Raw genomic sequence first — 20,568 nt, forward strand, 5'->3', positions numbered from 1 at the left:
ATATCACGGTTTGAACATACCCTTCCTGAAGAGATAATTCGTGGTTTTCTTCTTCAGGGCCACTGCTATCACTCTGTAGCTCTGGCTCATTCTCATCTTTTCCTGGCAGAGTCTCCCAGCTTTCGTCACTTGAGGACTGATCTTTTTCTGTACCAGAAAATCGATGGGGCAAAGAAGCAGACCATTCTCCATCACTACATTCTGAACTGTAAATCAAAACAAACAAAATAAACTATCATTACATGTTCAGTTAGTTTTATCATGTGGAGTGTTAACCAGGCATCATGGTACAGAGGGGACTGCTAATGCAATTTTTTAAATAATTTTTAAATATTCAGAAATAGATTCAGCAGAACGTAATTCTTTCAAATGAGCATGGCATATGGCAAATTACAGACATATCACTTTTTTTTTTCCTTTCACCGAAGCATATAACTCCATTGTGCCTACATATAGGCTTTTCATAGTTTGGCATATTTCTAAATAATATTTTAAATAAAATTTGGTAGTCACAAATGCTATCTGGATTAAATAAAAAATGTACTGTTCATCTGATCTGACTGAAAACATTTTCTAATTACATAATGACAAGTAATGACTTACATTCTATGAATAAGTATCAAGTATTATTACCATGTAGTAAAAGTTTATTTTCTTCCTCCTTTTTCACACACACACAAACTTTTAAAAGGAAAGATATTCAAATTCATAAGAAGGAGCACTGAACAAACATGAATTTTAGTTCAACAAAACATATAGATAGGAAAACAAAAGGTTAAATAAAGAGGATTAATAATGAACCTCATAAAATTTAGAAAATTACTTCAGATTACATTTCATTTGGTTAATTTGGTCATATATTTTACTCTTTCGGGGGGAGGGGGACTACTCGCTTGTTTGTTTACTTTTTGGTGACACACGGATTTCTACCACTGAGATATACTCCCAGTCCTTTTTCAATTTTTTTATTTTGAGACAGGGTCTTGCTAAATTGATGAGGCTGGTCCTTTGGAGTCACTGGGATTACAGACATGTACCATAAAGCCCACCCTATCTTAGCTTTTAAGAACTAGTCATCTTGTACTACCAAAGGCTAAGATATTATTAATTAATGTTGAAATAAGTCTTACGTGTCCTCCACCCAACATTCTGGTCAAGAATCTACTTAAAACCAGGCACCGTGGTGCATGCCTGTAATCCCAGTGGATTGGGAGGCTGAGCAGGAGGATCTCAAGTTCAAAGTCAGCCTTAGCAACTCAATGAGATCCTATCTCTAAATAAAATACAAAAAAAAAAAAAAAAAAAAAAAAAAAAAAAAAAAAAAGAAAGAAAGAAAGAAAGAAAGAAAAAGGAAAGAAGAGAAAAGAAAAAGAAAAGAAAGAAAAAGGAGGACTAAGGATGTGGCTCAGTGGTTAAGTTAATCTGACTCCTTCAATTAACTTAAAAAATACATTCTGAGTATCATTATCATTTCATTTCAACTTATATTATATGGCACATTTCTAGTGTAACACTCCAAAAACCTTTAATAGCTCTTTCTTTCTTATAACAGTATTTCATGTTAAGCCATGTGTCTATCATCCTCACAATTTTGCTATAGCTGCATAATAACACTGTGTCCTAAGGAACAATAGGTAAGAGAGAACACAGGTTCTGGAATCAGCTTGTCTGGACTTGAATCTACCACTTACTAGTACTGAAAACACTGATGTGCCATTATATCCTCATTATCAGGTGAAAATAATGTAGTGTCTAGTAACTCAGTGAGTTCATCTGAGAGGTTAATGAGTTAATGTATGAATCACTTTAACAGGACCTGGAAAATAATAAGACATTACTCTAAGTATACATATAACTATATGACCAGTGGAGTTCCACATCACGTGCAAGCAAAAAAGAATGAGAAATTATACTCCATCTATGTATGATGTATCAAAGTACATTCTACTGTCATGTATAACTAATTAGAACAAATAAAAAATCAAAATAAATAAATAAATAAATCTCATGTTTAATGTGCCAGTTATATTTTTAAAAATTCTCATTCAAATAAATAAGCAATGATTAAAATTAAAAACATATCTATGTACCACTTGATGTATTTCACCCACTTTGGAAAAACTGGCATACAGAATAAAAATGTTAAACTTCTTTGAGAACCATTATGATTCATTACACTATGATTTCAGTACATCCTTACATCCAACTCTTACCTTAGATAAATGCTCAATTACAAACCCTATTCCCAAAGCAAAACTTTTGCCACAACCATTTTTCTCATCAAGATCCTTCACAAAGACTTCACCTTATTTTCCCCATTTAGGACTAGATCACCTCATTTCTTTCAAGATCCTTCTATGTAAAATTGCACCTTCTGTTTTTCAATTATTTCATGGACTAGAATTCTTGCTTTTTTAGTCCAACTCATTATAGTGAAGCTGCTTCTTTAACGTTGAATTTATTTTTCATAAGTGTTAAATGAAATTTGTGGGAGATCATGGACCTGTAAACCGAACTGGGTTCATCAACCCAAACCAATAGTTTAATCACAGAAAGTAAGCTTTGGTTGGCTGTAGGAAGTCCTGCAGTCAATTAACTAAGATGTAATCAAGTGACCAACCAATGAACTAAGCTGTAGTTCAATTAAATTGTTTTGCATTTCTCATCTCTTTCTACAAATGCTATCTGATCACATTGTTTGTATGGATTGAACTGGAAGTTGCCCAATTCATGAATTGTTTTTGTTTTGCTCAAATAAACTCTACTAAATTTAATTGGTCTAAGGAATCTCCCTTTTTTATGAAGTTCAAAGTCATAGTTTCTTTAAAAATTTACCAGTAGTTTCCAAGGAGACTGAAAAATAAAGTGCTTATAAACTCTTGGAAGGTACTAAAGACTGTGCAACCACATGATTTTAAATAGAGAAATTTTAGTTTGTAATTAGCTATTTGAAAAGAGCCAATAATTAACACTGTTGAATATGTTCCAAAAATTGCATTTCTGATGAGTGAGAGGTATTAGTATATGAACAATTTCTACTACTATTTCATTGTCAATGTTATTTTCTCTGACAAATTTCAAACTTAATGTTTATTACCAATTTGTAGCTCTCAAAGACTAAACTGATTCAGAGTGTTAATCAAAGGAGACTATTCAGCTATAATACAGATTTTCTAATAGTAAAAAAAAAATTAAACAAAAATCCTACTATGGGCAATTTCTTTACTAAAGAAACAAAGCACTATATTTAATATCAAGTCAAAGTTCCAGTCACTACTGCCTTTTTCTTAGCCTTGGTGGTAGAACTCCATATCGGTAAGAGCAAGATTTGGGTTAGAATCTGTCTCAGTTATTTACTAGTGATGCAAGTTTGAACAATAAACTTCACTGAGGTCACTTTTCTTCATCTATGAAATAAGTATATAAATTTTTGCTTTTCAAGTCTGTAGTGATGTTTTGATGAATACTGCAGACAAAATAGTATAACTTTTGGAAACAGTGAACATTTTAAAAAGACAATCGTTACTTTTTTCATAACACAATCTGTCTTTTCAGACATTTTAGTGGATTTTCTACCAATACACCACTACTTTCTTTTTTTTTAAACCAAAGAAAATCTACTCTACATCCTCTGGTTTGTATTTAATGACAATATCAGCCTCCTGGTCACCCAGTCAACTTTTGTCTTCTTTTATACCAGAGGTCACACTCTGGTCATCAGTCAAGCTAGGTCACCTTCCTGTCTTCTCAAGATTCAAAATATGAGGGATTTTTCTTTTCTTTTTTTGTACTTTTTCATGGCTATATAAGTTCCTACATAATATTCTTGATTTTGCTTTTGGTCCATAAAACCTAAAATATTTACTATATGGATACCTTTTAAGGAAAAGTATGCAGACCTCTGATGTCCAGGAAAGAGTTAGCAAAGAAGAAACCAACATAGCTCAGTGGAAGAGGGACTGTAGGGAATAATGAATAAACAGTCTGAATAATAACAGAGAAGTCAAGGAAAATGCATACTGAGAAAAGAGGAACAGATGGGGAAATTAGGAGGTCACTGTTAACATTAGAGAATACAGAAATAATATGGGAAATGGGATTTTCAGGCAATTAAGAAGAATGGATTGTGACAGAATAGAAATACAAGATGTGGAATATTAACTGTAAAAATTTAGTAGTGGAAGAAAAAACACAAACAGGACAAGTGTTAGCAGAGCTAGATAAAGTGAAAGTTTTGCCTAGGATTTAAAAAAATTCAAGCTTGAGAAATAGAAAGATGCAACCTAGGGGCAAGGATAATGTGTCAGAAGTAACTGTTAGCACAGAATGAGAAAAACTACTTCTTTGTTGAAGAAAAAATTAAAAATACAAATGGATACTAACATATTCTAATACAAAGGAAACAACATTCACGTTTATTTCAACCTATCTAGAAAAGCAAGGAAACAAAGTTATCTACTAAGATTGACAGGAATATATGGAACGAAAAACAAAAAGAAAAGATTTAAAAATATTTTCACTGACAGAAAGCAACAGAATAAATAGGATTTTAAAAGATGAGTTAAGCATATTAAAATTTTCAAAGTAAAAACCAAAGTAAGGAACTCTTTGATCTTCTTATGGTTTTTCATTGGGATCTTTCCCAAGAAGCACTTAAAAAGTGACATTTGAAAGCAGACAGCTTACTCAAATGTTACCACTTTACCCATTCAGTTATGAAGCAAAGGAACTTTTTCCACATAAGAGTAAAATTATAAGAATTGATTTATAGACAGACAAAAATACTTTAGGTATAAATTCCAAGCAGAAATAAGATTTCTAAGTAAAATCAACCACAGCAATCTTTCATTCCCTAACTTCCCAAGGAAATGATAGGTTTATCTTTTCTGGCATTTATCACAGGTTTTTATAAAACTCTATAGAGGAACCTACAGAAAAGTGAAATTTTAGAAAATTTTCTTATCTGACAGTATTTTAAGCATTCTGGGACATTTTACCACTGCTAATATTGACCTGTGACGCAATACACTGATAATGAACTGAATGTGTTCAAATACAAAAGGCTGCTTAAAGTTAGTTTAAAAGGCCTAGATATCTGTGCTTTTTTGAATTGTGCCTGTCTCTTACTTTCTTTTTCCTTTATACCAGGATGTTGTAATACTCTTAACTCCTCAGCATGCTTGAGGAACATACCCATTTATCATGAATTTACTAAATTTCTGTGAACTTGAAAAAAAGATAAAAAAGGTTGGCTGAAATGCTGCAGAATGTGCTTAAAGATCTTTGTTTAGGCTGCTCATAGATGTTTTACTTATTGCTGTGGTTGTCAAGTGATCTTTCTTCATCATCTCAACTAACATACAGAATACAAAAAAGCTTTATAGTCTCACAACAATGTGTGTGTATGTTTTGTCTTCAGAAGACTGGTGAATAACATGGGTACAGGGATCACTATTATTATACATTTATAGAGCTCCTGAAATAAAGCCTGGCTGGCACTTAAGAATCTTCCAGTAAACTTTATTGAAATCAATATATCAAGTTGAAATCAACTAAATGATGAATATTCATTTTGTTCTCCCAACAATATCAACAAAAATAGCTGTCCTGACGTTTTCCCTTAATTATTATTATTATTTTTTAAACATTTTCAAAGGAATGTTAAGTCCTAGGGACAGAAAAACTCTAAAAGAAACCTCAAGTGCTATAAGAAATGATCAGTAGATGGCATGCCTCTCTTCAAAACAGTTAAGGCCCAAGGTTAACATGTGCTAGTATTGCTCAAAGTTTTTTTCAACTTGACATCTTATCCTCAGTTACTCAAGTTCTCGGGTATATTTCAAAAGGGCAAGGTGCTAACCTTAGCTCTTTGGTCTAATTCCAAGTCTGGTAATTATATGCTGTCTATTAAAATTCCCTTTGCAGTTCTAATTTAATAAGGTGGTGCTCTATTTCTGTCAAACAGCCTAGAGCAATGCTACCAACTGCAATGCTTATCCCCATAGAACGTAACATTTCAGATGTGATTAAGTGATTAGTTAGAATTTTTCAGAGAGGAAGGTGATCACGCATTCATTAAAATATTTTTCCACACAGAAAAAATATCCATATTTTAAAAAAAGTGGCCCAAGTTCCAATATCTAAAAATGTTACAATAAATTTTAGTTATGTTCTTGGTGTTTTATTTGTTGCCCTTTTATTCATTTTTTATTTTATTTTGAACTGGGATTGAACCCAGGGATGCTCTTTACCACTGAGCTATATCCCCAGTCCTTTTTAAATTTTTTTTCTTTTAGTTGTTGATGAATCTTTATTTTATTTATTTATTTATTTATTTATTTATTTATTTATTTATATGCAGTGATGAGGATCAAACCCAAGGTCTCACACAAGCTAGGCAAGCACTCTACCACTGAGCCACAACGAGCCACAACCCCAGATCCTACCCCATCCCGTCTTTTTATTTTCCACTTGGGATATAGGTTCTCACTAAATTGCTGAGGTTGGCCTTGAACCTGCAATCTTCTTGCCTCAGCCTCTGGAGTCGCTGGGATTACTGTCATTCCAGCTTGAGTGCTTTTATAATACAAACATGACAAAAAAACAAATAGTTCAAGTATATCATCTTTAGTATTACAAAGCAGAGAAATCAACTCAAACAAAACAAAACAAAAGCTCACAGGCTCAAATTAAGAATCAGTTCTTTATACTTTCTTTCTCAAGAAACTGAGAAAAGTAGAGTCACTGTTTCCCTATTTCTCTAATCTGCTAATATCATAGCTGCACAGGGGAACAGTAAAACATCAGGCAGATGAATAAGGGGCAAAATAAAACTAAATAAAAAGGTATGGCTACTCAATTTTAACCTTCAGAGGCATCACTTTAAAAAGCACCTTGGCAACTATGATACTTGGAAGGGAGTGAGTGGACAAGAACAGGACAAAGAAGCATAGAAAAAAATTTACTCCTTGAAACTCTTCTGATGACTGAAATAAGGTCCTAAATATAAGTTAAAACATATATGCAAATACAAGTGGAATGGAAAGCAGAACCACTATGCTTGAGAACTTTTTATGTGATTCTTAAAAAAACAAAAAACACCCAAGTTGTTACTAGCATTTCAATGTGTCTTAAATAATGTTACAAAATCAGTTCCATCATTATGGCACATCCCAACTAAAAGTTCTGTAAGTCATTGTTACTAATGTTTCTATTAACTGTGTTTTTCCTATTTGTTAAAACAAAACCAAAAACAAACAAAAAAAAGTCATTGTTCATAATGCTGACATATCACTTCAGAAAAAAAATTACAATAAGATATACTAAGAAAACATCCTGTAACCATTTAAAGTCCAGAGTCCTCCTAGGCAAAGTAACATTTCCACTGCTAGGGAAGTTCAATCAATCCCTGGTACCAAAACAAAAACAAAACAACCCAAACCCAGGAGCTAAAGAAACTACCCTTTCTCTTAAGGTTGGCAAACAACATGATATTTCATTAACTTCTTCACGTGATGTTCAACCTGACCATAAAAAGCAAGCAAAACTCAGAGGTTTCCTTTTTTGATTAGTGTGTCCACAATGGTGAAAGCACAGTCAAGTTAAGCAATTTTCTTCTAAGAAGCAAAAATGTAACTAAGAAAAATATACAACAACCTTATATTTTCCAAAAGATAGATTATCAAAGACTTCTTTTATAGTAACCTAGAGGTACAAGAGAGGTTCGAAATCCAATCCAAAAATCTTAGGGCTGCATATGTTGGGGAATTTAGATACCACCCTCACCACCCTCCATACACACTGGGTTTAGAAATACTGTTTAACAACCCCCAAAGACACCTAGGCCAGCAACCAATAATTGAATACACTCATATTCTGTAGAGGAATGTATGAATACTTGAAAAAAGGGTCTCGTTTTACTTCAAATTCAGATCAGCTATCAAAAAGGTTAACACTGGGTCAAGTTTTTGTAGCCAATTTCTGTTTTTAGAACTTTGTGAATTTTGAATAAAAGACTGTAGACTCAAACTGAAAAAACGTAAGTCAAGCAAAACTTTGTAACCAAATTTAACAGACTAGGTCAGTGCATGCCTATAATCTCAGTGACTCATGAGTCTGAGACAGGAGGATCACTAAGCAACTCAGGGAGACCCTGTCTCTAAATAAAATAAAAAACAGTTTGGGGATGTGGCTCAGTGGTTGAGGGCCCCTGAGTTCAATTCCCAGTTACCCTTCCCCATAAAAAAAACCTCAATAGACTAAAATTATCTGTTATCCCTTAAAGCTTATAAGCTTCAAGACAGCAGTATAAATTATATTTTAGTTTGTTTTCTAAAATATATTATACATACTATATTATAGGAGCTTAATTCATACTTAAAAATCAAATGTTTATTATTTTATGACATGAAATAAAATCCATAAATTCATTCATATGATAAATTTCTTCCTTTATACTACTGTTTAATGTAAAAAAGAATGATTATTTTACTAGTTAATAAAGTCTTACAATTGCACTGTCAGGCTTGCAACTAGTTTAAAAGGATGCATTAAAGTCTGGATTCTGATGTGGTGAAAATTCACCAGTTTTACAAATAAATTCTCTATTTCTTTCTGATGTTCTATTGTTTGGGACAAAACAGAATCATGTATGTAAAATGAGTCAGAATGCTGAGTGTAAGAAAAGTTAAACGTTCTCTTAAAAATAGCATAGATATGGTGAAGAACACAGCCTCTGGAGTTCAGAAAGAATAGGACTAACTCAAATTCCAGCTCTAACTTTTAGTCACTTTGTGACCTTAAGTTAGTTAATTCTTTGTTCCTCAGTTTCCTCGGCTACTATTGGGGGAAATAGCAGTATTTACAACTACAGTGGTTGATGAGAATTTTTAAATGCTAACAAAAATAAATAAAAAGTAAACCTAATGATAAAAAGAGCAACAGAAAGAACCAATAAAAAGGGAAATAGGTGACATTAACAACTACTTGCAAACTTAATGCAGTACTACCAATCAATAATTTCTGTGATCTTAATCACTTTCTAAAACCCCATACTGGCTTTATGTAGATTTTTTTTAATACTATAAACATGTACTTTGCATTTCATTCATGGAAATACCATGAACTGAAATAATTAGCATCTTTACCCTTAATAACTAATATTCATTATCTGAATTTATAATTTCTGTAAGTTATTAAAATACCCAAAAGAAAGTGCCTGTGAAATAATCTAACCAGTAGTTTGCATATGTGGTTAATGCTAAGAATATTTATAAAGAATGTTTATAAGTTAAAATATCCAAGTTTCTGATCATATCAAAGAGTCCATCAACCCTCACACTAGAAATAAACCACTATGTTCAACATAATCTGACAAAGTACCACACGAAGACTTACCTATCTTCGTCTTTGTCATAGAGTTGATAATAATCTCCACAGCCATTCCAAAAGTTGTTATCCCGAACTTCTTGCCTTCCTGCTGTGGCTCCACTTTCTGGGGTTACGTGGTGATTTTCTGTTTCCCTTTGTGTAACTCTTGAGTAGGGTGGATCCAAGAACATACAGTCATGTTCTCCATCATATTCTTCACATTTTATTAAGGGGTCATCTGAGCCACTCTCCTCAACTTCCAAAGCCTCCCTCCATCTCTGAACACTTCTTTGTTTAGCCTCATGCCTATTAAAACCTACTTCTTGGTCCACCTGACTTGAACTTATCACTTTTCTAACTTTTGGCCTCACTACCTGTTCAGGAGAACTTCCACGGTTTTTGTCCCTATCACTGCCATTTTGTTCACTACAAATATGCCCCGGAACACAGGCAGCATCTTCAGTTGAATTTTCTGTTTGTTTTTCCTCGACAGTATTATCTTGTTTCTTTCTAACAATTTCATCTTCAGAAGAGGACCTCTTTAATTTCTGGCCGTTCTGATGGACAAACTCAGTATCACCAGTGGAATTTTTCACTAATGGTGCTGAATCTAACACTTCAAACTCATCTCTTATTTCACAGTTAAGAGAGGGAACTGGTGGTGAAAGACCATTGTATGCCTCTGCTTCTCCATTTTCCAACTCAATTACTGTATTACCTAATGCTTCCTGATATTTATCACCTTCCACAACTTCTACAGATAGTTGAAGATGGTCATTATCCACTCCGTGTTTGCCCTCTGGATCATAAGAGTCAGTATGAACCAATGCAATTCCATTTTGGACACTTGAGGCATTACAAGCTCCTGGAGTATACTCTCCCTCAGAGTGATTAGGAACATTCTCACTGCTTCCTAAGATCTCCCTCCCTTCCTCACTGTGGTGTACTGTAGCAACGGATGGACTGCTCTCAGTGGTTTGATCCAATGCTGTACCACAAGTGGGAATTTCTGTTTCACTTTTTTCAAATATGGGTTCGTTGGGTAAAGAATGAGTTTGATCCAATGCACTGGAACCTTCATGGAGAACAAAAGACATTTTGAAGAGATTAATTTAGATAAAAAAACTTATGTAATAACTATCATTTGTGCAGAAATTATATCACTTATTACCTATTTGAAAATATGAGTGATTTGGCAATTGATTTTATTGCTCCCTAACTTAACTGGCAATGCAGAATGATTACCCTATCAGTTCATTTATACCATTGTGCAGACTCTCAATATCCTCTCCATCATTTTTCTTTAGCAGATGGTTTTATGCCTAAGTCATACCTAAAACCTTCTACAAGCCACATAAAGGAGTTAAAGAGAGACTACACAATTGGAAGCATCAGTGGAGTAAAAGGGTAATCAATGGACCCTTGCTCTAATCTCAAAATTTACCTTCTTTTATTACATACAGGTGGGAAAAAAGAAAAAATCCTTCTTAAGTACTTATGACAGATATAATATCAACAAGGTACAGATCTAAGAGAGACTCTATTGTGTTTTGATGTTAATTCAGAAGACTGTATCTTGTTTCTAGACACATGATTTCTATCCCCAAAATAGAATTGTTGTAAGACTTTTTTTTAACATTTTTTTTTAGTTGTTGATGGACCTTTATTTTATTCATTTATTTATATGTAGTGCTGAGAATCGAACTCCATGCCTCACACATGCTAGGCAAGTGCTCTACGACTGAGCCACAACTCTAGCCCATTGTAAGACATTTATAATGAGTTCATTTTAGATGTAGTATAACTATGACTGAAAAAAACAACAAAAAAGTCAGTATGTTGACTCTCTTTGCCATAGATTATCTGTCAGAAGTCTAAGACATGAATCAAATCAGTACTATAAATTACTTTAAGTGTGACTATCTTTCACGATTAATTTAAAAACAAACACTGAGATTTTTTGGAACAAAAATGTATACATTATAAAATAAATGAAATTTAGTTTTGTCACAAGCTTCTTTACTAGAATGACCTTAATTATTAATTCAAATTCTTAGATATAAATGACAGTAAAAATATTCTAGAATTGTTGCTTGATATAAAATGATGATGAATTCAATTTAAAAATGTATAATTATAATACACGAATATCTGAAAAATTCATTTCAAATCCCTGTGTAATTAAGAAATTTTAATGGAATAACTAAGCATTATTTGGTATTTGTATTTTATAAAGTGATTAAAAAACTAAACTAGCTGAGCTAAATTATTTAGAGGATAAAACTAAAAGAAAAAGTAGTTAAATGTAGTATGTAGGGGAAATTATACTCAGTGCACATTAAAAAGATTTTTTTGTTGTTGCTGAAAGATAGTTTTCAGCTAAAAGATGTGACAATGTGATCACTGGCATGACAACACAGTTATATTTTAATGACTGCTCATATTCTATTTCTTCTGTGTTTAAATGTATACACTATTAATATTAAATTTAATAAAAAATTTCAAGACAGAATTTCTTGACAGGAAGCTGTACGATATTTACATTCATACACACGCATAAAAATCACTCAAAATTTGAAATATTTTAAGACCAATTCCTATGTATCTATTAATAACCTTTAATTACATGTTACATACCTGAGGAATTTTCCTTTGGAACATCATCTAGTTCCAACACTTCATAGTCATCACCAGCCCGACCTAAGCTTCTTTCATGCCTAGTCATACATGGTTTAAAACTGACATAGGCATGTCTTCTTCCATATCTCCTGCCTGTAATTGTCTGATATCCTCCTGCTGGTTTGGGCCAACCAGCCTTGTTGGATTCTTGATCCATTGCTGGAAAAAACAGTAACAACAAAAAAGAGGCACATCAATGACAACTAGTTAGAGAGAAACTACCTCAACATTTATGTTATTATTTACTAAATCATATGCTACTGAATATTAAGTGTACCTTACTACTATCTTATAACCACTTTTTCATATGCTAGATAAGACATGGAATACTTCATAAGGCAAGTTAGTTGCCTTTTCTTTTCAAAATTTGGTGCTTCTAAGGTATCTAAGTTTTTTTTTTTTGGGGGGGGGGTACTGGGGATTGAACCCAGGGGCACTTTAAATACTGAACTACCTCAGCCCTTTTTATTTTTTATTTTGAGATGGGGTCTTGCTAACTTGCTTAGGACCTTGTTCAGTTGCTAAGGCTGATCTTGAACTTGAGAGTCTCCTGCCTCAGCCTCCCTAGTTTCTGGGATTACAGGCATGTGTTACCATGTCTGGCTGGTATTTTAGATTTTTATAATGAAATCTACCAAAAAAATTTTTTTATAATAACAGATTATTATGCCAACAAAGTTCTTTGTGGACTGGAGGATGATCTTCCAAATTAACTAAGTAGGTAATATAAGCACTTCCACATAAGGGCTCAATGTGAATTTTACTAGAACACAATATGATGGTTTCGATTCAAGAGTAAATACATTTCTATCAAGGCAATAGGTAATTTCTTAAAACTGTACATGTACCATGAAGATCACAATAAAATATGTCCCAAAGTTTAAGGTCAAATAAAAATCTCCATAAGACAATAGTCATGGACCTAGTCAAACACATGCCATCTTATCTATCAAAACTATGTGTAAATAGTGTACATTATGGGAAGAAAAGTCACCAACATTTAAACAATTTGAACGTTAATTTTTGATAACCAAATGACACATAGTAGTAAATAATAGCATCTTTTACTAAATAGCATACCTATATTTGTACATATATATATATATATATATATTTAAGATCTAAGTTTGTTTAGTCAACCATAATATATATACTATACAGGAACAGAATATTTTCTCAAAGTATACTAGATAGTCAAAAAATGGAATAGTTTCATATTTTTTCTACATTAAAATAATATAATAACTTCTTAAGACCAAAGAAAAATGTGTTTATAACACACAATATCAAGTGTTACATTATCTTATTAAATCCCCTAAACAACCTTTAGGTGGACACTGTTCTATTTTAAAAACAGAAAAACTAAGGTTAAAATTAAAATTAAGTGTTAGATCACTTGTCCAAAAATCTAAGAACCAGTATCATTAACAACCAAAGGAATAAGTCTCCAGAGTGGAATGCACAACAGAAGCCAAGGGGTATGGAAAAAAAAAAAAAAATCAGAATTTCAAAGGCAAATTTCAAAACTTATTTTATATAAAAAGAAGTTAAGCTTTACAAATATTCAATAGATGAATCAAAACTAGCCTTTAGTTAAGACCATATTATGATGACATGTCACATATTGCACAAAAGATACACAGAGAGAAAAAAGGTACAGAGAAAATCAAGAAGTCTTTAATGCAGAAGAACTATACCTTCCTTACCTGATGGCTCTTTTTCAGTGTACTGTGACATATATGGCAGTTTCTGTGTGCCCAATTTAGTAGAATTATGGATGTGATTTAGTTCTACTCACACAGTGGATAAGCTGCAAAAGATTCCTACAATGAAACAATGGATTGAAAAAATATTAGGAATAAAAGCAAAAAATAAAAATGGCAAAATCAATACTTCTCCTAGTTAAGATGTCAGCTTTATAATTTAGAAAAATATAACCTGATCTGACAGATCAATCTAATACCCTCAAAACTATCAAAATGGCTATATGAAATACAGATTTATATCTGCTCTTGATAAATCTTGCCTTTGGTATATATCATCCTCATGATTGTCACTGACAACACACATATAATTTATAAGTTTAAGCAAATACATTGGAAGAAGTGCTGGTTGAAACACGTGAACAAACTAGGAGTCTACTATAATGCTATCTTTGCTTCCTTATCAAGTACTATTCTTCCTTTACCCCTAAAATTGTTAAAATTCGTAAGTGTAAGAATGCAAACTCAATTTTAAAAATGTTTAATGGCTAATAACAATTAATGTATGTAAACAATGATGTAGTTACTCTTCACAACACTCAATTGATGAGAAAATTCCAAATAAGAATCTAGTCTAAATCAGGAGAAACTACAACTTCCCATTTAACAAACACAAGAAGACTTCCTTCTGTTTTGAAATTAACCCATCTATTTACTCCTTCAGAAATTGCAACCTGTGGTTATTTTAAACTTAATAAAGTTTCAATTTTTTATTTAAACAAATCTTAGTTATTTAAACACTTGAGCCATTGCTAATTGTGAATCACTAGTGCAAATTTATCAGAAGATGACAACTCAGCAAATGAGTTTAACTGTATATATTACCTGACCACTGATAGTTACATATTAGCATACATAAGAGTATACACCCACATTCACTCATATAAATCACGAATTCATCAACAGATTGTGATCCTCTAATATATTGGGATCACATCAGATTATAAGCAATAGCTGAAGAGAGAAGGAATAAAAACAATCAGCATACTAGCAAAAACACAGGTGCTAATTAACATTGTTTTAATAAGAAAAATAATCTTAAATAACTTGAATCTTCACAGATCAGTGCAGCACACGGCAAACTTAAAGAATGACCAAGGATACCAGTATATATGACAAATATTTTACCCAAAGTCTTTTCCTTGGAATAAGGTCTTATTCTACCATGTCCCAAGCACTATTTTCAGAGCTGTAGATACAAGGAGTACAAAATGGATTAGTATTCCTGCTTTTCTAAAATTATAGTAAGAGGCACAGACAGTAAAAGAAATAATTAAATAATAATATATGTTAGATAATACATATTATAGACCCCCCCCCAAAAAAAGCAGGAAATAAACAGTTGTTGGGGATGAACAACTTCAATGAAAAGGGATTTCCTGATGCAAACATGTGAAGTGAGGGAGGGAAATGTGTATATCTAGGGAAAGAGGATTCTCGGCATAATACTGTGTTGTGAAGTAAAACCTTCTAGAAATAATCATGTAATAACCAGTCTACAAGAGAATAGGCAAGAAAGTAATAAAGTTAGAAAATTAATGAGGACAAGGAGAGGGGAGTGAAGCAGAACAGATCACACAGGTCTTTATAGACTAATGCAAGAAACGCGCGTTTTATTCCAAGATGGAAAACCACTGAACAACTGAGCAGAGAAGAGACATTATATGACTTGTGTTTTAGTAGGGCCCCTCCAGCTACTATGTTGAGTATGTTGAAGAGCCTGAAGGGAAACAAGGTCAAATGTAGGGAGCCTGAATACAAAGCTCACAAAATAATACTGCCAAGAGATCATAGTGCTTTAGATCAGGGTAAAAACTGAGGTGGTGAGAAATAGGTTCCAGATATATTGTGAAAACAGAGCTAAAAAAATTTACTCATAAAGGATATGAAAGAAGGCAAGGAGTCAAAGATGGCTATAAGATTTACAGTCTAACCAATTGGAAAAAAGAGAGGGGAAAATTTGTGGAAGAAGCAGATTTGGAGAAAATATCTTGTGCTTAACTTTGGGTATTAAGTTTGAGCTATTCAAGTGGAAACTTTAAACAAGAGTCTGGAGTTGGAGAAATCTGAGCTGTTAGTATAATCTGGTAGTTGTTAGTGCGTAGATAATACTCAAAAAGGCATGAACTCAGAGGAGATAACTAAGGGTACATAGACAGGTAAAGAAGTGTAAGGACTGAGCCTTGTAACAATTCAACTTTAAGAAGTCAGGGTGAAAAGTAACAGAAAAACCAATAGAGAAGCCAGAGAGAAAAAAGAAAAAAATGAGGAGTGTATGTGAAGAGAAGAAAGTGTTTCAGGCAGAAAAACAATCCACTGTGCCAAAAAGTAAAATACAATGAGAACCTATACATGACCATTAGCACAGAAGATACCAGAGATACTGCAAAGGGCATCTTTGGTACAATGTCGTATTCAAAAGCCTGATTGGAAAGTTGTTAAGAGAATGAGAGGAAAGAAATTGGAAAGAGTACAGGAATCATGAAAAGCACTATGTTTCTTAAGTTTCTTCTTAAAGATACTCTTCAAAACCCTCCAACATCCTGATCTACTTGTTTTCAAGGTCTATTACCAACTACTTTTGTGGCAATTTTGATTCCACTACCAGGCCTGGATTTAATCGTATATTTTCCTCTTTTTTTTTTCTTTCCTAGAAAATCCCCTAGTAATTCTTTTGGGAAGTATATGGAGGAGCTAAACTCTGAGTCCTTTCATGTCTGAAAACATTTTTCTCTTTCCCTCATATTTAAGTGTAGTTCAAAATTGTATCATTTTTTCTAGACTATGAAAGATAGTTTTCTAGCATTCCCTGTTACTATTAAGAAAGTCTCTGGCCAATTTATTTCTTCTTCTATAGGAAAACCAAATTTTTCTCCGTGGAATATTTAAAATCTTGTCTTAATAATTAGTATCCTGCAACTTCTTAAGGACTTACTTAGGGGCAGGCCATTTAAAAATTTCTCCTATATAGCAATGGCTGCACTGTTTTAATTTCAACACTTCTATCAGTGTCACACAGATGTGGTTTTCTTTCTTTTTCTTTCTCTCTCTCTCTCTCTTTCTATTACCTCAATATTTGGCCCACATGGATTAATTCTTCGTCTCAAAAATTTTCATAATTTTACTCAATGGACTGGGAAATTTCATATACTTTTCTAGTCTTCCATCAGTAGTAATTAGAAACACTACAGTAATTTGTTAGTTTCTTTTATTGTTCTGCTTCTTCATTATTTTCAGTAGTAGTTCTTGTCTCTATAGATATCAATTATCTCTATTTTATCCAAGGTCACTATAATCAAGTGTTATGATAGTGTTACCTCACTTCTATTTCTGAAGTATTAAAAAAGGCAGGAGAGGGGAATGAACAGAAAATAAAGATCACAGTTATAGATCAAGATTAAAATGATTAGTTTATCATTTCCAGGTCTGTATACAAAGTAAAGTAGGAATATTTACTCTGAGTTTTCTCTACAAGTTTTTCTATGAATTAAGTCTCTTGTTCTGTGTACTATTCCTCTAATAAATAACATGCCTCCTCTATACTTGTGACACTTATTCATTTCAAATGCTTTGGGTTTTTATATACTTCTTACTTGTTTTTTAATTATATAAATGTGTTGCTAAAGAATTAAAGGAGTAAATTACGGAAACAATTCTAGATCTTCCAGTTACTAACCTAGAAGTCATCATTTTAGCATTTTAATGAGGATACATTATGCCAACACTCTAGACAGGTTATATAGACAACCTTTAAAGGAACATAAAGAGAAGCACAGAAATAGGATACTCCCCACCCCTAACCCCACACAGTAAACCAATGAAAGTACAGAAAAGGGCCTTATTTTATTTGAATGCACTATGTCTATTTCATTATCTAACAGTAGCTGAATGAATGAATGAGATAATTTTGTGTTCCTTTCTCTGATGGAAATGTAAAACAATAAAAAGAGAGGACTAAGTGTTTGGGCATACTGGATTCAAACTCCAACACTGATACTTGAGTAAGTTTGTAACTATTCTCAGTATTAGGCTTCTCTTATGATTTGTTTCTTTCAATGACAATCTGGTAAATAAGGCTGTCTAATATACAGGATTAGGGTTTAAAGGCAATATAGTTTCCTCTTTGCCTTCTCTCAGCTTATTCTCTGGGAGAAGCCAAGGGCCATATCATGAAATCATTTAAATAGTCTCAAGCAAAGATTCACATGTTGAAATATCAGTAGTTCCTGCCAACAGTCAGAAAGCACTGAGATCTTCCGCCAGCGTGGAAGCAGATCCCTTAGGTTCAGTCAAGCCTTCAGATTCCTGTAGTTTTGGTTTACATTTTGAGTACATTTTCATGAGACTCTGTGCCAAAACCACCCAGCTAGGCTGCTCTTTAATTTCTGCCCCACAGAAACTATGAAATAAATGTCCAAGCTACTAAGTTTATGAAAGGATACTGTTATCCTACAATAGATAACAAATACAAAATAACATTAAAACATGTACTTAGATATTGGATTTTCTCACTTTTCCATCTATTACTAGAACAAAAGTTTTCTAAAATCATCTCATAGGAGTTTATTTTCTCACTTTAGAAGACCTATTTATTATCAACATGAAAAGTGAAATGTTGAGGTTGGCAGTACCAAAATGAATTATACTGGCCTTCTGACTGTTGGCAATGTTAGAACTGCTGAGCAAGAACCTAGTAGAATGAATCAGACATTATTATCCTATGTACATATATAACTAAATGACCTGCGGGAATCCACATCATGTACAACCAGAACAATGAGAAATTATACTCCATCTATGTATGATGTACCAAAGGGCATTTACTGTCACATATAACTAATTAGAACAAAGGGAAAAAAAGAACCTACACTCATTAAATACATACTGGAAGCACTTACTTTTACAATCGATTTTTAAGTAAAGTTTAGGCAGAAAGGAGAGGGTAGGGGAGTGAATGAGAATCAAACTTTCAGAAGTTTTAACTGATAGCTTGAATCTATACCCCTGCAAGCCACTTATGGGGAGCTAAGAAATACCTCACTTTTAAAGAGTCTTTTCTGGAAAAAGAAAGGTTAATTGAGAAATATAATTTTTGACTCTTACTTAAAAGAGAAAGTCCTTACTACAACTCTTTGAATCACATTAGAATATTTATTTATTTTATATACTCCTATGTTTAACTTTACACCTATACCTCTAAAACATTTCTTAAAGTTCTTCCTAAAATAGGGGCTAGGGTTATGGCTCACTGGTAGAGCACTCACCTAGCATGTGTGAGGCACTGGGTTCGATCCTTAACACTGCATAAAAAAATACAAATAAAATAAAGGCATGCAATCCACACACAACTACAAAAAAATTTTTTTTAAAGATTTTCCTAAAATAAACATCTATAATTTATCTAGTTTGCATTTCCTTTTAGTAAAGTAATTCCTTTGACACATAGAATTTTGATAATTTACATCTCTTGGCACACCTGAGATAAAAATTCAAAAATACAAACTTTATGACAAACGATGATAAATGTCATTAGGAAGCTGTTTCATATACGCTGGAATTATCTACCTTTTAACTTAGCTTACTAACATTATCCCATCTTTCTGTTTTTAGTTGCTAAGGTAAATATTTCAAGAGATTAATAGGTACATGTTTTGAATAATAATCAAAGCTTATATATAAATCTTTTTATACTTGTATATTCTTTTCAATCTATCTACAGAGTTCATATCTTCTACTCACATGCATATACAATTGCTGAAACATACACACAAATGAAAAATTATTCAGCTGATCCTGCTTCCTAACTAGTAGATATACAATGAGGACTGAGGTGTTATCATTCCTATGTCACTATAAATTGGACACATTACTAAAAATAACTGCAGAAAAGCCAATTACTATTAACCACTACAGTCAGAAGCTACAGGTTGCTACATTTACCAAATTATGTAAATGAACAACTACAGAAATGGTAATTAAGACCTAAACAGAGAGCAATTTAAAAAGCACAACTACTGAAACTTCTGAGAAAAAATGGTTTTACTATCCTGGTAATGCCAAAAGGTAATCTGATATAAGGTTAGCATGTTTAAATACTATTTTTCTCTAAAAGCTTTTTTGTGTACAAGTATAAAAAAGAAACAATAAGTTCAGAATTGATATAGCAAAAATTACACAGAAATGACTCAGCATATAATACATGTAATTAGAAACATCTTCATATCAACCAAAAATCTTGTATTTAAATAGTTGAAACAATTGTTATTTCCAACTTGTTATGGTAAAGCCTGTACCTCACCAAATGTTTATAAATTGTTATGCCATCAAAAATATTATTTTTAAAGACAATATAGAGAAACATGTGAAGAACAAATTAAATGAGCACATACCCAACATTTTAGAACAATAAAGATTTTCTAATTCACTGGGACTATAACTGGTTGGGGGGGTTAGATAAAGAGGAATAAAGACAAACTGCCATGAAAGAATAAAATATCAGTCTATTAAAAAACAAAATAAACTGGGCACAGTGACATACTCCTGTAATGCTCATGAGTTGGGAAGCTGAGGTAGAAGGATCACAAGTTCAGCTAGGCAACTTAGTAAGACCCTGTATCAAAATAAAAATAAAAAGGGCTGAGAATATAGCTTAGTGGTTAAATCTCCAGTACCACGGGGGGGAGGCAAAGAAAAGAAATTCTCCTTCTCTCCTCAACTTCACCTGACATTTAGTTGGGAAGATTTCTCATTAAAATGT

The 20,568-nt window shown here is 32.7% G+C and overlaps 1 protein-coding gene across 1 annotated transcript in view; it reads right to left on the reverse strand.

Annotated features, from left to right (window-relative positions):
• Pja2 (praja ring finger ubiquitin ligase 2) overlaps positions 1 to 20,568 on the reverse strand; it is a 69,311-nt gene that overhangs the window by 31,365 nt on the left and 17,378 nt on the right. The window contains 4 exon segments of the mRNA XM_047555409.1: positions 21 to 206; positions 9,397 to 10,444; positions 12,007 to 12,207; positions 13,755 to 13,871. Coding sequence (XP_047411365.1) covers positions 21 to 206; positions 9,397 to 10,444; positions 12,007 to 12,207; positions 13,755 to 13,785 — 1,466 coding nt within the window. The 5' untranslated portion in view covers positions 13,786 to 13,871.

Source organism: Sciurus carolinensis, chromosome 6 (genome assembly GCF_902686445.1).
Source record: "Sciurus carolinensis chromosome 6, mSciCar1.2, whole genome shotgun sequence".
Classification (NCBI taxonomy): domain Eukaryota; kingdom Metazoa; phylum Chordata; class Mammalia; order Rodentia; family Sciuridae; genus Sciurus; species Sciurus carolinensis.